Source organism: Urocitellus parryii, chromosome 3 (genome assembly GCF_045843805.1).
Source record: "Urocitellus parryii isolate mUroPar1 chromosome 3, mUroPar1.hap1, whole genome shotgun sequence".
NCBI classification, from domain to species: Eukaryota; Metazoa; Chordata; class Mammalia; order Rodentia; family Sciuridae; genus Urocitellus; species Urocitellus parryii.
Genome location: NC_135533.1, coordinates 62,608,457 through 62,629,313, shown reverse-complemented (window position 1 = coordinate 62,629,313; position 20,857 = coordinate 62,608,457). Strand labels below are relative to the sequence as shown.

Sequence of the window (20,857 nt, the reverse complement as noted above, 5' to 3'; positions counted from 1 at the left end):
AACCCCCATCTATCATATAACTCCTGGAGAGGAGTTTTAATTTAGCCAAACTCATATGATTAATTTCTTTAGAAGACCTGTAGTGAATTTAATCTGCTTGATTGTGACACTTGTAACTCTCAGTACATCTCACATGACTGGAAGTTAGAAGTTCATGCCTCTAACAATTTAGGTATAAAGCAAGGAGGAGGAAGAAAGAAAAATTTCTCATCTTTTAAAGAGGGTATACACATAATTGGATTAAATATAAATGGTCTACCATATCAATAGAAAGACCACCATGTAGGGGCTCAGAATCTGAGGTTAGGGAAGATGACCCATGGAAGGGTGGCTAGGTATGGCAAGTCACAGTTTAAGTGGAGAGGAAGAAGGGTCCTTGAACTGGGTATGAGGGAGATGGCAGCAGAGAAAGGACAGTAGTTTACATACAGGGGGATTGCTACCTACATTAAGGAAAGGCTGACACTCCTATAGGAGAGATGAATTATTAAGATAGAAAATGAAAACCATGTGGGTGGGGATGAATTAAAATTTGAAGGTATCAGAGTGAATATATGCATTTCAATATACATATTTGTATATATGTGTCTATACATAATATACACAGATACACAAAAAATATTGACATAACTACATGTGTATACACACATACATACATTCTGTACCTGTGTCTACAATAAGATTGAAAGAGTTTAAGAACCCCAATGTCACAATAGCAAAAGTATACTTTGTGTGCAGATACTGACCTCTAGGTCCCATTTCCCTACAAGAACTCCTTAGAGGAATGGTTCCTTTTGAGACTAGAGCAGTTAAAATATAGGATGAACAAACGTGCAAGAACCTACTCAAACAATAACAAGGAATGTCAATAAGGTGAAGAAATTAGACAAAATTGGTTATATTTTGAAAATGCTAGGACCATTGGAATATCAAAATAAATAATCATGCATAGAATCAACCAAGGTGTTCACCAATGGGTGAAAGGATGAGGTACGTGCAGTATATTTTCACAATGAAATACTATTCCATTCTAAAAGAGTTTGCAATCTTGTCATTTGCAACAGCATAGACAAAACTAGATATCATTTTGTTAAGTGAAATAAGCCAGAGACAAAAAGATAGATAATGCATGTTCTCAGGTCATAGAGACTTGGAAGGACACAGGATGGGAGTTGAAAAGGAGATTAAGAGGTACCAAAAGGTAGGTAGTAGGAAGAATTAGTTCTGGCTCTCTACAGCACAGTAGAATAATCACTGGTCACAACAGTGTGATTTGTGTCCAAATAATAAGACCATAGGTGTATTAAAGTTCCCCAAACATAAAAATGATTAAGATTTTAGTAGATAAAAATATTTATTACTCTGATTTGGTTGTTAAACATTGTATGCATATATCAAATTATCATAATGTACTCATAAAGATCTATGAATATTATGTATCAATAAAAATAAATAGGGCTGGGGTTGTAGCTCGGTGGAAGAGTGCTTGCCTAGCATGTGTGATGCACTGGGTTTGATTCTCAGTACCACATACAAATATATAAAATAGAGGCCCATGAACAACTAATAAAAACCATATTTAATAAATAAATAAACATAAGTAAGTTTATTGTATATTAAAACCCATAAATAAAATGGGATACTATAGTCCACAGAGACATAAATATGCAAATAAACATGACAGTTTGATGAGCTAGAGGATGCTTATGTAGTTTCAAATACTTCTCCACACAATATTTTTGCACAAGGCAAAACAGTAACTTTGGAATGGAGTAAACTGGCAGATGCCTGCTTAGTCAAGTAATTAAGATGGACATGATTAGTAATGAAACAAACTGACAGAATAAAGTATAACTTCTGTGGTATTTAATCAAAAGCTTTAAAACCTTTATCAATTGAGAAAACTTTGGGCTCACCTAATCTGAGGGAAATTCTCCAAAACTGCTATTTTTAAAAATCTTTCAAAGGATTAAGGTGGTAAAACTCAAGGGAAGACTTTAACAACTTTTTTTCAGTTGAAAAAGTTGAAACTGACTAACAACACATGACAATGTGTAACATTCTGAACTGGATCTTCTTTTTATTAAAAAATGGAGACAATCAGTGAAATTTGAATGAGACTCTCAGAATTAAATGTATTGATATTAACTTCCTGCCTTTGATGCTTGTATCATGTATATTTGGGGAAATATACATTAAATTTTTCAGAAGAGGGGCTGGGATGTGGCTCAAGTGGTTATGCGCTCGCCTGGCATGCACGGGGTGCTGGGTTCGATCCTCAGCACCACATAAAATAAAATGAAGATGTTGTGTCAACCGAAAACTGAAAAATAAATATTTAAAAAATTCTCTCTCTCTCTCTCTCTCTCTCTCTCTCTCTCTCTCTCTCTCTCTCTCCTCTCCCTCTCTCTCTCCTCTCCCTCTCTCTCTCCTCTCTCTCTCTCTAAAAAAACAAATTCAGAAGATGAGGCATTATGTTAGCAACTTACTCTCAGATTATTCAGGAACAAGCCTTCTATACAGGTTTATTTGTATTTAAAAATCTAATATTATATTTAAAATAAAAATGAAAAAAAATTATAGCTGTTGATGATAGGCAGAGAAAAGCCAATGCTTTAAATCATATTCTACAAATTCCTGAGGAAGCAAACAAAAGCAACAGACCCAAGAAATAAAAGTGTCATTCAAGAATACATTCCTAGACTATACCAAAATTTCATCTCACTCTAATCAGAATGGCAGTCATCAAGAATAGAAATAATAATAAATGCTAGGGAGGAGGCGGGAAAAAGGAACACTTTCGCACTGTTGGTAGGAGTGTAAATTAGCACAACCACTATGGAAATCAATACAGAAGTTCCTTAAAACTCAGCCTGGAACAACCAAAAGACCCAGCTATAACAATTTTTGGTCTAAAGGATTTAAATCGTCACACTATAATAATACATGTATACCATATTTATATTAGCACACATTGCAATAGCCAAATTATGAAGCCAACCTGGGTGTCCGTCAATGGATAAATGGATAAAGTAGGCTTTCATGGCTATGAATTTTGAAATTGTTCTTCTATCAGTGTATCAGTTTTTTAATTTTAAATTAACTATGGAAAGCACCTAGGTTTTCATTTTCTTATATGAAGATTAATTATAATGATAAGATAGAACAAATTAAAACATTTGATATTAATAGTACAAAAATCTATTATTTTTTTTGAAAAAATTGACTCTTTAAGGAAGAACTTTATGTGTCTTTCTTTCAATTTTTGTTTCATAACTGTCATAAAACTTTTAACCAGATCAAAAGCCTGTGCCTGAGAGCCAAGAATAACATTCCGAAAACCTTTATCAAAGAAATATTAAAAAAAAATCTATATAATAATCATTCATTTACTTTGCATACATGAGGGAATAAGATATTTAATTAAACTTAATTTCCCATATCCATGATATTTACTATTTTGAGTAGCAAACCTAATAAACTTTTCTCCCATTCTCCTTTAAAAAAATAATAAAAAAATAAAATTCTACATGAACCAAAATTTTCTAAAAAAGAAAATGTGACATATTTACAATAATGGAGTTTTATTCAGCCATAAAACAATGGAAATTATGTAATTTGCAGGAAAGCACATAAAACTTGAGAACATTATGTTAAGGGAAATAAGCCAACTCAGAAGGTCAAGAGTCCTATGTTTTCTCTCTATGGAAGCTAGAGAGGATAAAGAAAAAAAAAAAGCAAGAAAAAAGGGAGATCAGTATAATAGAGGAAAGGGGCGAGGAAGAAGGTAAGGGAAAGGGGAAATACTGGGGAATGACTTTGACCAAATATTGTTATCTTTTGTGCATATATGAATATGTAGCAACAAATCTCACTATTATGCGTAATTATTCTGCAACTTTAAGAAAACAGGGAAAAAGAATATATTTCCTATAATAAGAGATTTGAAGCTGCATATTACGAGAAATGTGAGGTTCTTGGGAAAATCAACTCAGAATGACTGAATTTGAAACACATTCCAGTATATTATTAGATGTTAACTTAGATGTTAAGAAAAGTGTTTGAGTCTTTAGGCAAAAAGCCTAAGTCACTTATAAGAGAATGATAATCATACTGTAAACAAACCTTTTTACAACATTTTTTTCTATCAATGAATGAAGGAAAATACTTAGGAAACATGAAAACACAAAATGAGAGTTGAAAATTTATATCCAGCAAAATGACTTCACAGATCAAGATAGCAGATAAAATTTTCAGAAGGTGAAATCAATAAAGAAATATTATGCCTATAGTTTTTCCTCAAGAATTCATTAGGGAAAGTACTCTCGACATCCAAAATGCTTGGAGAGCTATCAACGTAAGAAACGACATCAAGCATCAAGTATGTGTTTACATTTAGCATAAAAAACACTGTTTATAAAGGAGACAGTGTATTGTACATGTTACATGCTCTGAAAATGTAGATACAATAAAAATGATTTAAAAAACAGTTCCTAATTAAATCAATATCAATTTTTCTTTTTGTTCTTTTTCTCAGTGTACTATCCACAGTTTCACACACATCCACTTAGCCACATCCAAGCCACCCCAATCTTCTCTCTCGATTTCTGTGCTCATTTTTCCACACTCAGCCTAGGCTTCACAGTGTACTCCTCACAACCCTTCCACAAAATACCATCTGATCTACACAGCTCAGGAGGCTTCTCTCTTCCCCTGTCACTTATCCAACTTCCATTCTTCACAAATCCAAAGTTGTATGTAACTCACTTGGGAGCTACAACAGGTCAACAACTGACCTTTATTTTGTTCCTAGAACTATTTTATCCATGCCATTATTTAAAATCATAAATTATTCATCTTGTGAATGCTGAATACCTTTTCATTTGCTTGCCTTTTAGATTCAGGAGAGGTCACAATTGCCTATCCTTTGGATTATGAGGATGTAGCCACCCCAAAGTCTTGGGTATTATATATTAGAGCTTATGACAACAAACGGATGCATTCAACAACTGGGTCATTCACAGTGACACTACAAGATGTGAATGACAATCCACCTCAGTGCTCACAGGATATTTACACGTAAGTTACAGGAGCAATTATGTGAGATTCAAATTTTGTCAGAGATGAAAGAGAGAAATAAAGAGTAACCATCATGCCATCCCTGGTGGAAGCAGAAGCCCTTCATTCGTTTCTCGCCTTATTTTCAGATAATATGCAGCTTCTCTTTATTTTTCCTCATTGAAACAAGTGGATCTGCTTTTATTTGCTCTCAAAAAAATGTATAAAAACAAGTGCTCTAAAATCGGAAATTCTTTGAGTGCTCATATGTTATCAGATTTTGGAGCATTTCAGATTTTGGATTACAAATTTTTAACTCATATATAGAAAACCTGAGGAAACCATAAAAATGTGTGCTTCCAGCATCAAAAGGTCACCAGGATGGGATTAATGTCAACTACATGCAATAAAATTTAGATAGTCCTGTAAGTGTTGAAAGGGAAGCTCCTGCTTTGCCAGAATTTTCACTTTAAAAGCAGAAATGATATTTTATATGTTATGAAAGGTTTTGGATAGTTTGCCCTCGAATTACTTATCTCCCATTTTAAACAATATTTTGTGGAAAAAATGCAGATATGTACTTGATCATCTTATAGTAATAAAACAATAAAAAAATCCAAATATGAAAAAAGTGTCTTTGCTCTATTGTACTTCAAGATTCAAAACCTTTACCATCTCATAGAAGTCAATAGTCAAATGGTGGCTATTAGAGGCTGACACAGCAGTGGGGAGGACAGAAAGGAAAGGCTGATAGACAGGTACTAAGTTTCAGTTAAATTAATAAGTACTGGTGTGCTATTGCATAACAGGGTGACTATAGATAATGGTAACATGCGGTGAATTTCAAAAGCTGAAAGAAAGGATTTCAAAAGCTTTCACCATAAAAATGATAAATGTTTGAAGTGACAGATATGTTTAAACATTGCACAGGGTATGCATATATTAAAACATCACGCAGTACTCATGAATATGTATCATTTTCATGTTTTTATGTACCAGGTAAAAAATAAATTTAAGGTTCAAAAAGAATTAAGTTTTACTTTGTAAACTTTTTGTCCCTGTTGTTTTGCTAAAAAAAAAAAAAAAAGTGAAATAACAAACAATATTTCTGCACACTCTGTAGTAGTTCCCTTTCAGTTTTTTTTTTTTTTTTTGGCAGGGGGTGACGATACCAGGGATTGAACTCTGGGGTACTTGACCACAGAGCCACATCCCCAGCCCTATTTTGTATTTTTATTTAGAGATGGGGTCTCACTGAGTTGCTTAGCATCTCACTTTTGCTGAGGCTTGCTTTGAACTTGAGATCTTCCTGTCTCACCCTCCAGAGTCGCTAGGATTACAGGCCTGTGCCACTGCGCCTGGCTTCCCTTCTCTTTCTATTCCAGCTAGTAGCCTATAGATTCTTATTGAAGGAATATTATAAAATTTAGTTTCCAGAACTTTCTTCACGTTAACAAATTAAAAAATTCACCTTTTATTTCATTATTTTTTAGTACTAAGGTATTTTCAATGATTAAATTAATAATACCTTTTGACATCTGAGGAAAACATACAATTATAGTCATTTGAACTCATCACAATATTTTCCACTTAATTGCTGTTAATGAATTAAAACGTACATATCAATGGCTAAATTTAATAAGCATGTCCTTGCCTCCTATGGGAAGAACAGCGTAGGTCTGTTGGCCATACTGTTGGCACTCCTCCACACTGATTCAGGGATCCCAGTTTGTTCAGTAATTTTGCTTTGCAATGTTATTCCCTTTTGCTCTCCACCACATGGACAGAAGGGAGGGAGAACATGTGGAAAGTACTCCAAATTGTAACTATCTTACCTAGAGCTGATGCACAGTCTTCCTTTGCATTTCACTTGCCAGTAGACTCCATATAAGCCAAGTGCAGGAGCTATAAGTGGGACATACAGAGGGAAATATGAATATTGGTCAGAATCAACAGTTCCAGCTCACCCTCCTGTAAATTTAATAGCAAGGTATTCTCAGTTCCTTATTTTAAAAATGAAGACAATGGTATGGTATCTGCTACAGGGTACAAATTGTCATTTTGTTCAATAATATGTATATTTTACTAATTTGCTGCTTATTTATTCAACATGATAATACTTCATTTCTTTGACCTCAACAAAAATGCCAGATAATTTATTATACAATTCTTTATCAACACTATGATTTTCTTATTGGAAAAGTGGTTATTTAAACGGTGAACACATTTTAAAACATCTTTTATGCTAAATATTATCATCTTCATAAATCTTGATTAACATGTTATACCACATTTTTTCTTGTGTTTTACTCATTACAGAATTGAACTTCCTGAAAACATCCCATCTGAAACTCTTTTAGTCTCTCTAACATGCACAGATAAGGATGGAACTCTTCCTAATAACAACATAACTTATCATTTGATTATGGATACTTTTTCAAATAAAACCTTTACTCTCACAAACAATGAACTGAGGGTAAGTATTTTAAAGTTGCTCTCTGAAAGTGACCCTGTAATTAACCTTAAATAGAAAAACATTTTATTTTTATTATTATTAAATTCTTAATGAACTACAGTAGTTCAAATAGCTGATGGCAGAATTTGTTCCTGAATTTTCAACTGAACCTGAAATTGCCAACAACATATCTTGCTTTGAGATGAACAATGGAATGCAATTTTAATCTTGCGAACTGAACTAGGAAGGTTACAAATTTCCTTCAACAAATGGTTCTGTGATGAAATACTGTCTACTCCTTTGAGTTGTTTTGGATATATTGTGTTGGATATATATATATTAATAAATATATAATAAATATATTAAATAACTAGTGAGGTTGGTGTATAATTAGAATAATTGTGCATACTTATTGCTATATCCTGGAATATGCAGTAGCTAAAATATTTTACCAATTGGGGAAATATAGATTTTATTTCCTGTAAGTTTTGAGGATAAAGTCATTCTACATGTTGCTATATCATATATTTTTTTAAAAGAACAGGAAGTTAAATTATGTACTGTGTTCAACACAGTGATAAAAATGTTGCTTATCTGAATAATTAGCTTATGAACAACACAACATGGACTGGATGAGTGAAATATAAGTAAGAAGTACTTTTTCACTTAGTTTTTATACTGATTTCATTGAAATTGAACTTCTACCCAAGATGCATTTCAAACAAACCCCTATATCTTTACCACTTGCTGTCCCACACTGTGATTGAGGCACAGAATAATTTTCATGACATTAAAATACTGTGATGTCTTTCAGTCCTGCCTTTCGATCTTAATGCTGTTCAAAATCCACCCTAGCTTTTTTTTTGTGTCCCCATTTCCCATGTCCCCTTTTGCACAACCTTCATAATTTGCATTAACATTTCTTTTAGGAAGCCATCCCTGATGTTTCTTCTCTTTCATGTTTGGATGAGGTGCCTCTCCTTGGCTTCTCACAGCATTTTATAGCTCTCCAACCTTGGCACTACTCACATATTTCACCTCTGTTTTCCCAATTAGAGTAAAAGAAGAAAGTTTGTTATTAAACTAGAAGTATGACATATTTGGTGCTGGTTGGATACATATTAATCAAGACTGAATTAATGAATCATAAATAAACAAAATTGAAATTTCAAAACATTTTTAAGCCATTGACAGGATTTAGTAACAAATTACTGCCAAGTGCATCAAGGTTACCTTTTCACAATTCTTTGTAGTAAGAAGATATTGCTTATATGACCAGAATATTAAAATAGATTCATATAAACTATATATATACATATATATACATGCACATACATATCCTGATAATAATGAAAAATAATGTGGTATCAAAATATTCTCAATTAAGAAGGTAAAAATCATGACACTATGTAATATATCTTTGAATTCTTCCTATTTGGACAACTCTAACAAAAATGAAACAAATAAAACAACCAAAATTATACAAATAAACAATAGCAAAATTATTGTATTGGATATACTCTAATTTTGACTAAACATAAATCCAGTCTCAATATTCACAGAATGAAAACCATTGATTTCCCTACCTTTCCCTGGAGATTGTAGAATATTAACTTCAATTAACTTATTGATATGTGATATAACCCCTTTATCTTTTTCTCCCAATTACTATATGACTGGATTGAGTATAATTGCAATTTTCTTAAATGGGATATTAAATTCAAAAAGGGTTATTAAGATGGTAAACATGCTAATCTTGCTATAGCAGCAAGGGAAGAAAAGCCAGTTTGTAAAAAGAAAGACAATTTTAATGTTTAGTGAATTAAACATCTATTAGCAGAATATAGAAAGAAAACCTATTTAGTTTTCCAAAAATGCTTAAGTTTTTAAACTCACAAAAGACTACAATCTAGAACTTGAGTTTTTTAAAATGTAAAAGTAGTGGTGATTAGTTCTTTTTACCATCCTTTGGCATGTGTATTATATTAAGAGGAGAAACAGCTCTAGCAGTCATTCAAAATGTGGATTTATAATAAGCATCAAAACTTTATTTTAAAATAATGATTAAAGCTCTAGTAGACTAGTGTATATTAACTTAAAGTTATCTCAATTAATTAAGGAATGATTTTCACCAGGATACCAGGAATAAATGTATAATTTTAATGTTTAACAGTGAATTACTATTTAATTAATCCAAATGATTTCATATGCAATAGATTTAACTTTTAAGTAAGGTAATGAAATGAATATTTCTCTAAGTCAGTATTGTTAGTCTTGTATTTTATTAGGTTATTTCTCTTTAATGGACATTGATGTGAAAAATCACCCCATCCTATGTATTTTGTTAGTCATTCCATTCCTAATTATTATTGTCTAAGGATGATCTGATATTTTTAAGATAACATAATTAACAGATTTGCAAATTATGCAGCATAGTAATGAAATGAATCACTGAATCCATCCCTGCACTTCAGAATTACAAAATCACTAACACCAATTTACCTGTTCCCACCCTTCTCCTTGTGAAACTGGAGTTTTGAGAGGAAACTCATTCTCTGGCAGGTGGTGGATGGGGTCTGCTAAGATTGCAGGTCTCTGCAGCCAAGAAGTGTTGCAGCTCTTAATATCTGGCCATGCCCTCCAACGTTGTAGCAGACCCCAGAGACTTACCTTCAATTTCTTCTTCTTTCTGGGTTCTTGTCTTGTGAAATCCTCAGACCAGAATGAGTGAGTGTAAGAGCAGGATTTAACTGATAGTTAGAAACAGGAACAGAATTCCAGCAGCGCCGGAAAGGACCTGAAAGCAGGTTTTCTTGCTCCAACTGTACTAGTTTAGGTGTTTATATAGCTTTTGGGCCGCTGCTATTGGTCCAAACTTATGTTAATTATGGTTTGAAAAGAGTACCAATGTAATTGGTCTAAGTTGATGCTAATTAAGGTTTGGGATTCCAGATCACAAATGCTATTGGTCAGCTCTTGAGCCCCGATTTCCATTCAGGTCAGCCTCCCTTCCATTTTCTTGCCACCAGTCAGGAAGCCGCAGGTTGAGGTCCTGGGGTGTTCCATATTTGCAGGTTCTGGGCAAACTGTGTGGAGTAGGCTCCTGCAGCAGGGTACCAGTATTATGCCCAGGCCTGGCTGAAGGATGATAGTTTGGCAAGCCCTGCCTCACAGTGCCTCAGGCCCACCATGCCTGCGTGGTGGGGGGCAGTGCTTACTCCTTCAGCCGGACCCATCTGGGCTGCCACTTTGCAGCCCCACTACTCCTTTGCCAGTTCTGGGCAGGGACCCATAGGCCGGCAGCATAGCTTAGTAGCCAGGGAGCCCTGTCATTTGTCTTCCTGAGAAAATAGGTATATTGAATTTTGTGTTTGTTACTACCTTGAGGAATTTAGTTTTATCTACCATGTATGTATTCCTGAACTATATTGAAAAGCTTTAAAAGAAATGATATAATATATGCAGATTCATAACTTGATATTTATGTTGTGCTTCTAATGACTGTCTCTATATGGGCCATATCAATCAATATGATTATTATAATGTTCCATATTATTCTTTAATATTCTATTGGGTGATTCTAGTCTTTCTCCCAAAAATGCAAGTTTGAATTTCCTTCTAATTTTTGCTTATTATGTGTAATATTATTATGAATATTATTATGCCTTTCCTTTGGTTCTTTCATGCAACATGTACTCTAGGTTATATCATTTAATTACATGAAGTAGTATCAAGTTGTTTTCCATATTGGTTGGTTGTATCAGCTTGAACTCTCATCAGTAATGTTTAAGCATGGTTCTTCTTCAGTGCCTTATTTCAATATCTGGTATTCTCATACATATTACGATATTTAGCTTGTTTGGTAATAAGATTGTAGATCTTTTTATATATTCACCATTATGTGAAGAAACAGCAAGTATTTGGACAGGGTACTTGTATGAACAGGATGAACATGTATTTATCCATTATTGCTTTATTTTCCTTATTGATTTGTATGATGTATTCAAGCATAATATGATATAGGTTATTTTCCTATAAATATTTTAACCAATGACCTTCATACCTAAATTGTTGGAAAAACAGAATTAATTTTGTGGTTTGGAAGTTAGCAAGGAGTCAATTAACTTTTTTTTTTTTTACCATGTGGAATATTAACTCTCCCAGTAACATTTCTGTAGGGCTCTGCCATGTTATATTTATTTATTCATATTTATTTGTGTGTGCCTTTGATTATCTTCTTATAGTAGTTGTAGTTTCTCTCAATGCTCAATTTATTTCTATTTTCCACATTGCCATAGTATAAACAGGGTGAGAAAAAGCATGTAGTAATTTTGGAGGACAATTACCAGGGTGAATTACTAACTTTCTGACTGATACCTGGTTCAGTGCCATTGCCGTTCTTTATGTTACCTTCCTTTGGCCACTTAGAATGCAGACTACAGAATTTTAACATTGAAAAGTACCTTATAGACCACCTAATATTCTTCTTCATGCACAAAGAAATTATTTTTTTCTCCCACTTGACTTATTTACAGTCCCTAATTTCTCAAATTCTTGAAACCCAGAATCTTAAACAATGCTATTCTTCTATGCTTTTCTGTCCCAACTAATCACTTAATTGCTGCACATAACTCCCCTGCCTAATAATGCTGACTGGTTTGAAAAATAGTTAATGTGGATGTGACTGACACACAAAAAGGACTTCAGAAAAGCTTGGAGGCACAGAATGCAATCATATTATTTCCACTCTTCCTTTAGATGGTCTCACATCTAGTCTATTCTATGACCACCCAGAGGATTGTGTGATTATGCACGAGCTGTGGGGGGAAGACTCTCAGATTGCCCCTTACATTTAACATTGTTAAAGATCCTGAAAACATCATGCCTGCCCTGCACATCCTTCCCTGGAGAGTAAAGGGAAAGAGCAAAAATATGAGATGCTTTGACCTCTCTCACAGAGTCAGTCTCAAGTTCTGTTTTTGCATGATTTTGAAGCTTGCAATTCAAAGCTTACTGCTGGGAGATTATTCCCACTAATACTAACCCAGATCTAATTCATTTTGAAAGAATGCTAAGAAAGTCATGATAGCTTCTTTTAACAAATCTTAAATACATAACATAGTAACTACAGATGCTTCTCGACTTATAATGGGGTTATGTTCAGATTAAACTCATCGTAAATTGTAAATGTTGTGAGTTGAAAATGCATGTAATAACTAACCCTAAAGAACATCACAGCTTATCAACACAGAACACTGCAGAAAATTGCTTGGTTCCCCTCATGATAGGTGTAGCTGACAGAGCTATGGTTAACTGCCATTGCCCAGACTCAAAAGAGAATATCATACTACTAATCACTAGCCCAGGAATCAAGATTCAAAACTTGAAGTACATTTCTACTAAATACACATCATTTGGGCACTACTATAAAACTCTTGTAAGTTTAACCATGGTAATTTGGAGATCATCTGTGTTTATGAAGAGATTGTGGGAAATGGGGAAACCTATAGTAAATGAATCAGTGAAAACAAAAGAACATGAAATATAATACCCTAGTTTTGCTATTATTATACTTGACAATATAACTTAAGAATATAAACTACCCAAATATGTAATAATATTAATTTAAATAAATTTATAGAAGCCTATAGCTATGTATGCCTTGGAATTCCAGAAATGTGGTTTATTCAAATGAAAATAAGCTGCAATTATGAAATAAGTCATGGATTTCCCAGAATTAGTACTAACAAACAAATGTCAGCATCTCCAATATTTTTGATGTTGATTACATGTTGATATGACAGTATTTTGTATATGTTTGATTAAATAAGAATCTTTATTAAAGTTAATTTCACTTGTTTTTAATTTTTAAATGGGATTCTAGAAAAGTTAAAATCACACATGCAACTTGTGCTTGTGGCCCATATTCTATTTCTATTGCACAGTACTCTGTACATCCTCATTTTTCACTTATTTGTCACATCTCTTAGCTTTGGATTCATGTAGTTGAAAAATAGATGTTTAATCAAAATTGTTGTTGTTCATATTTTTCACCTACAGATTGGATCTACACATTTAGATTTTGATAATGCTATTTTTGCAGGAATGCACTTCAAATATACATTGTTTGTGAGAGTTTCTGATGAAGGAAGTCCTGCACTCTCAAGTAAGAAGTTAACAAATTGAAATATTAAATAATTTGAGTTACATAAAATGCCTACTATTTTTCTTAGTATTTTATGTTTAAAATCTTCCTATTATCTGTTGCATTAAAGCATATAGATTGATATTATATTAACTTATTTACTGCATATGTACTACTATTTATAACCCAGAAGACTAAATTAAAACTGGAACCAGCTTAGATAATAATGTTCAAATGTGTCATATAGAAATTTGCAGTTATTTGAAGATGATGTCAAAGATGAACCTTTTCTGTAATCTTTGTGTATTTGAAAGATTTCCAAAGAATTTTTTTTAAATTCTGCATTAGAGAAAATACTAGTATTCAGATTCTCAGAGTAAATTGCATTTTGTTTATTATTGACTATACTGTCAGGATGGAATAATTTAATCATATTCCAATCATTGAACACTATGTTGTCCATAATAAACTGTGATTTTTAATTTAGAATATATGATTAGTATAATCATACTATAGAACACATTGTTTTGACAGGTGTTCAAAAGCAGTTAATAAAGTATTTTAATCTAAATTTAACTTTAAATGCTCTATAATTTAAAAGGTAAAATTTAATAATGAAACATCAACATAAATATGATTTGTAATCCAAATATTAAATATTTAAGGTATTAGTAAAACAGAAAAGGAAAATAAAGAATATCAGAGATATGATTACCCTAACTATGTTTTTATGTACATTTTTTTTCCATAGCTATTCTTACAATCATTGTAAGGGTGAGTCGCATAAATGAACTAAATCCAGTTGGAACTACATCGGTTACCTTCACTATATTTGAAAATAGTCCAGTTGATGCACTAGTTGGAAAAATTACATTTACAGATGCAGACTGGCCATTTAACAACTTAAAATATACCATTGTTGGAGGCAATGTGGGAACTCCTCCCAAATTTTACATTGAACCAGATACAGGTATTGTAAAAACACATCAATCAGTAATAAAAATAAAGAGGTCACATGTGCTCATTTGGAATCTATTTTATATAGAAATGGTGAGAATTAGACCAACTTCAATAAACTCTCTCTTGAATTATGCTGTCTTCACATTGATGTGTGACATGTATCTGTGAATTCTCAGGTGCTCTAAGGAAAGTATGGATGCTCTGATCTTTGAAATATTGAACTCCAGAAAGTCTGTGTGCATGTATGTCCTATATACCTAATAATGTGACTAAAAGACTATGAATTAACATCTGTTGTGGTTTGGCTGCAAAATTATGCTTTGGAAGAATGAATGTATAACTACATTGTTTTGTACTAGTTAATTTCCATTTGTTATTGTAATGATTATATTTCATTTATATAGTTCATAATTCAGCATACATTGAGGATGTTTGGTAATACTGGGGTAACAAGTTTCCCATTATTTTCGTGTCAGGCATGATAAAGCTACTAGATTCACTAGACAGGGAAGTGGAATCACAGCATAAGATAACCGTCAGGATTGCAGACTTGGACAACGATGCCATTCCTGACCCCTTCAGACAAAGGAGGGCTACTGCTCAGGTGACCATCAATGTTCTGGTAAGAATGAGCTACTTCTTACGATGCTATTATCCCTTAGGAGGCACATGTTCTTGGGAAATAAAATTAAAGGATGGATGTGAATGGTTTTAGTTCAGTGCCCTCAACATGGACCTAAACTCATAGAGTGATGCAATTTTTACTGTAACAAACAATGATAAAATTGACACTATATGCAAACTAATCAATTTGACTTATAAGTTAATTTGATGGTCCTATAAATCTGAAGTTAGATAAAGAATGCCTGATACTTCTGGTGGTATTTAAGTTAAATGAAGAATCAGTCTGTGGATAAATATATTTTCATAAATAAACAAAGAAACTTATACTCTTAAAGAGTTTTGGGAGGTTGCTCTGACATATTTTAGTCTGTTTCTCTGTCTCTCCCTCTGGTTTTCACTGAAGAAATATCTTAATATTTTCACTAGTAAAGATTCTGAGACATCTGCTACAGAGTTTCAAAAACATGAAGCAGAAAGTAAAGGACTTTTAAGTGTTTTTAAAATATTTAATGCAAGAATAAATTTGACTTGGCTTGTTCAACACTTACATCAATACAGTTCCATACATTAATTGGTGGAACTGTACAGAAAGAAAAAAAATGTTACAGAGAGTGCCAGTTTTTCTTTATCTTATGGTGTTGTTTGCATTCTTTTTTGCTACTTGAGAACAGTATGAATTCCAGCCCTGGATCCTTTAGAAAAGGCAATAACATCTAATAAAAGAAGATTTAAAGCCACAGACATAGTTTAGAGTCTGTGCATACTCCTGCATGGTGAACACTTTCATATGTGCTCTTGGTGAGCTAAAATAGTCAGCATTGTCCATGACTCAGTGTTATAATTCCCACCATAGGCCCATTATGTCTGGAAAACACAATAAACCAGGCCAAAATCTTTGTGGAGAGAAATTTAATGAAGTGACTCGAATGGTTTCAACCATGACTCAACGATGTTAGAAGCTAATGAACCTCTTTTCCTTACGCAAGATTCCAAAATAATACACCCCAAGTATACTGAGTTACAGCTCGAGTATCAGTATTATGCCCTTGCTGCCTGTACTACTTTAAACTGGTTATTGCCATTTTCATTTTGTATGTAAACTCCTATGTTCCAGTAGGTATGAGAGCAAAGTATCTCTTTGTTCTGCATCTATAAAACCATTCAGATTTCTTCTTTTTTGGAACTAAAAAGAATTTATACAGGAATAAGTACTGAATTTCTTGAGATGAGGCAAAAACTATACATTTCCTACCATCTTATGGGTGGGCTTAACTTATGCCTGAGATGTCATTATTGAATTTAAATTTCTTTTTCTAATACTTTCAAACAAACTTAGGGTGGAAAAACATAAAAATATTTCAGAAAAATAAGTTGAGGTCCATATTCCCCAATATGATGCAGTTGTTTATAAAGTAGACCTTGTTCCCAAAAAGATTAAAGCTTGACATATGAAGAGAAACATAATAATACAACTTCATTCATAGGTAAGTCTGTGAGTCTAGATTTCATCCATAGAAAGGAACAAACAGCAGAAATCTGTCTTTAATAAAAGATTACCCCTTTTATGAACCGAATGATTACACTCCATCTCAAAACCATACATTGAAGCTCTAAACCCAGTGTGATGTTTTTGAGGGTTATTTGTATTTGTGTTAGGATTTTTAAAATTCCTTTTAAAGTAAAAAATAGAATAGAAAACATAACACTAGAGTATACTTTGACATATTATACATGCACAAAGTACAACTTATTCTAATTAGGATCCCACTCTTGCAGTTGTACTTGATGTGGAATTTCACTGGTCATGTATTCATGAATGCACATAAGAAAGTTATGTCCAATTCATTCTACTGTCTTCCTATTCCCATTCTCCCTCCCTTCTCTTATTCCCCTTTGTCTAATCCAATGAACTTCTATTTTTAGCATCTGCATATCTGAAAGGACATTTGGCATTTGTTTTTTGGGTGATTTGCTTATTTCACTTAGCATCATAGTCTCCAGTTCCATCCCTTTACCAGAAAATGCCATAATTTAATTCTTCTTTATAGCTGAATAATATCTCTTGTGCATTTATACTACATTTTCTTTAGCCATTCATCTATTGAAGGGTACCAAGGTTGGTTCCATAGTTTAGCTATTGTGAATTGAGCTGCTATAAACATAGATGTGGCCGTATCACTGTAGTATGATAATTTTAAGCCTTTTGGATATATATACCGAGGAGGGGATAACTGGGTCAACTGGTGGTTCCATTCTAAGTTTTCTGAGGAATTGCCATGCAAATTTCCAGAGTGGTTGCACCAGTTTGCAGTTCCACCCAGCAAAATGTATAAGTGTACCTTTTCCCCACATCCTCGTCAGCATTTATTATTGCTTGTATTTTTGATAATTGCCATTCTGGGTGGAGTGAAATGGAATCTCAGTGGAGTTTTAATTTGCATTTATTTAATTGTTAGAGATATTGAATATGTTTTCATGTATTTGTTGACCATTATTATTTCTTCTTCTGTGAGTGCCTGTTCAGTTCCTTTGCTCATTTGTTGATTAGGTTATTTGGTTTTTGGTGTTAAGTTTTTTGAGCTCTTTGTATGTCCTGGAAATTAATCCTCCATCTGAGGTGCAGGTGGCAAAGATTTTCTCCTATTCTGTAGGCTCTCTCTTCATGTTCTTGATTGTTTGCTTTGCTGTGAAGAAGCTTTTTAGTTTTTAGTTTGATACCATCTCATTTCTCGATTACTGATTTTACTTCTTGTACTTTAGGAGTCTTGTTGAGGCGTGTTAAGATTTAGAGGTAGATGAAGAGATGAATGTGAGGTTCTAGCCTGATGGGATTAGTGTTCTTATAGGTAGAGACAACAAAGAGCCTACTCTCCCCTGCAAGTGAGGGTCACGTGAGAACGTGTTTGCCTGCACCCTGGAAAATACCCTCACCAGAGACTAAGCACTGCCAGACCTTGATCTTGGACTTCCCACTCTCTGGAACAGTGTTATAGTTTAGATGTGAGGTGTCACCCAAAAGCTCATGTGTGAGACAGGCAAGGTTTAGAGGTTAAATGATTGGGTCATGAGAGCCTTAATCCAGTCACTGAATTAATCCCCTGACAGGGGATTAACTAAGTGGTAACTGCAGGAAGCTAGAGTGTGGCTGGAGGAGGTGGGTCCCTAGGGACTGCCTTTGGGGTATATATTTTGTTCTTGTTGAGTGGAGTTCGCTCTCTCTGCTTCCTTGCCATGTCCTGAGCCACTTTTCTCCCCCACACTTCTGCCTTGATGTTCTGCCTCACTTTATGGCCCAAGAAATGGAGTCCCCAAATAAACTTTTCTCCCTCTAATTGTTTTTGTGAGGTCTTTTTGGTCACAGCAACAAGAGAGCTGACTAAAACAAACTGTGAGAGAATAAATGTGTTTTTTTAAACCCTTAGTCTATGGTTTTGTGTTATGGCAGTGTAAGAAGACTAAGACAAACGCCAATCTGTTTTACCAAATATACCAAGGTTAGAAATCTATAATATTTTTAAAAGATCTATTCCTTGTCAATACATATATAGGTCAGTGAAATACAATAGTAGGTCTAGGATCCAAGATATAAGATAGTAGGTTCATGATAAATTATTACATAAATGGGATTAGAATGACTAATAACTCACTTTGCAAAACAGTTCATATAAAAGGAGGCCTGTCCTGTGACACAAAGCAAGTAACAAAAAGGCAATGTGGTTTTATCTAGTCGAAGACAAAAAGTTTTGTACCTATAGCACTCAGGTAAGTAAATCAGTCTTCACACTAATAATGTGCCTGCCTGGAACTGAAGAAAACCAAATCAAGAATATCTTTACCAATGCCAAAACAAAACAAACAAACAAAAATCCAAACAAAAACAATTTTATAGCATGATCATATATTGTCTATTACACCATAATGTACTTGCTGACAAGAATTTGCATACAAAATTGAAGGCTGTTTTGTCTCCTGCAAAGAGCATGATAAATTTCCTTAGAGGATAGTTTCTAAATCATCGCTGTCTTTTCTGTAATTCTTTTGAAGAAACTGTTACCAAACACATGCCCTTTATTTCCAAACTGGAGTACAGCGACTCTCCCGTGGCCAGATGCTTACTTCATTTCTGGAACGTGGAAAGCTGTGTGATTTTCTTTACATCTAAAATAGTAATAGAATCAATGACTTAGAAGCTAGTGTTTGTCTTTCTTTGAGCATGTTTTTAAGAATAGTCACACTCTTAAACTTCATTCCTGTTCTAAGTAACTAGTCTGAAAGTACACAGTGATGTCCGTACTAAATTTATCTGTTTTTATATGTAAAACAACTAGTTTGAAAGGAAATTTTGCTCTGTCTGCTTCCTAACAGAAAGGTTTTAGAAAATATAGAAATGACCATCCCAACAGTTTAATAACTTCTGGTGGCTATTTTTCTCTTGGATAACTTTTTCATGTCAAAGAACTGGACATGAATCTATTTATTCTTTACCTGGATGCCTGTTAACCACGAGAGCCGTTAACTATACTACGTACAAGTATTTAGTAAATTGCCAAATTTCTTTCATACCCGTTGCATGGTATTTAGAGCACAGATTCTTTAGCCATAGGGTCTGAATACGAATCCCAGCTTCAGCCCTTACCGTGGTGATGTTGGACAAGTAACTGAATCTTTCTTGTCTTGTTTTCTCATTATAAAATGATGGTAAGAGTAGTGTCTACTCACGAAGTAGAGATGAGGTTTTAAAAGACTGAATATAGTTCTGGGAATATAGCTCAGTTGGTAGAGTGCTTGCCTTCCATGTACAAGGCCCTGGGTTCAATCCCCAAAAATAAATAAACCAACAAATAAATAAATAAAAACTGAATGTTTTTAAAGCTCTGAGTGGCACATAGTAAACCTATACAAGTTTTCCATAAATGAATAAGCCACATTCCATTTCCACAGCAGGAGAAGAAACTAATGGAAATTGTTCTCTTGAATCTACATATTGTATTGAGATTGGATTTTCATCATTTCCTCATCAAAACAAAAGCTAGAAACCACTTAAGTGTGACTGATAAACACTTGAAAAATGTTCGTATTATTTTTGCAAATTATGGAATAAATGCTACAGCATAAAAGTCACAAGCTTAGATATTTTTAAAAGCGCAATGTTTCTTGAATTGTTTATGTTAATATGAAACTGAAACTGTAAATCAATTTCTTTCATGCACTAAATATGGCATAGTTTAAGGAATTTGAAAATATAGCATAGAGAACTAACCTACTACAGATTTTATTTATAAGATCACATTTTGAGAAAATATAAAAAAGAATGCAAGATGGAGGAAACAAAAGAAGAAACCCCCCTCAGATTTCTAGAAGATAGCCAAATCGAATATCAATTGTTCTTTGTCAGTGTCCTAATATTTTTATATCTCTATTTTGTTGTGTAGCTCTTTCTGGTTTGTATTATTAAAATAATTTTTTACTCAATTAAGTTGTTAAGACCTTGAAGTGAAGATTCTTTCTTCTTAGGTAAATTTAATCTCCAATAAGCATAGAATTTTCTGAATTATTTATTGAAATAAAAGTATATATGAGAAGTATATACAGGAACTTTGAGTAGAAAAAAATTC

The 20,857-nt window shown here is 33.4% G+C and overlaps 1 protein-coding gene across 1 annotated transcript in view; it reads left to right on the top strand.

The window, feature by feature from the left end:
- Window positions 1–20,857, top strand: part of LOC113180147 (cadherin-related family member 4-like) — a 154,431-nt gene that overhangs the window by 35,253 nt on the left and 98,321 nt on the right. Inside the window, exons 12-16 of the mRNA XM_077796430.1 lie at window positions 4,899–5,079; window positions 7,378–7,534; window positions 13,574–13,679; window positions 14,410–14,628; window positions 15,095–15,240. Coding sequence (XP_077652556.1) covers window positions 4,899–5,079; window positions 7,378–7,534; window positions 13,574–13,679; window positions 14,410–14,628; window positions 15,095–15,240 — 809 coding nt within the window. The remainder of the gene's footprint in view (window positions 1–4,898; window positions 5,080–7,377; window positions 7,535–13,573; window positions 13,680–14,409; window positions 14,629–15,094; window positions 15,241–20,857) is intronic.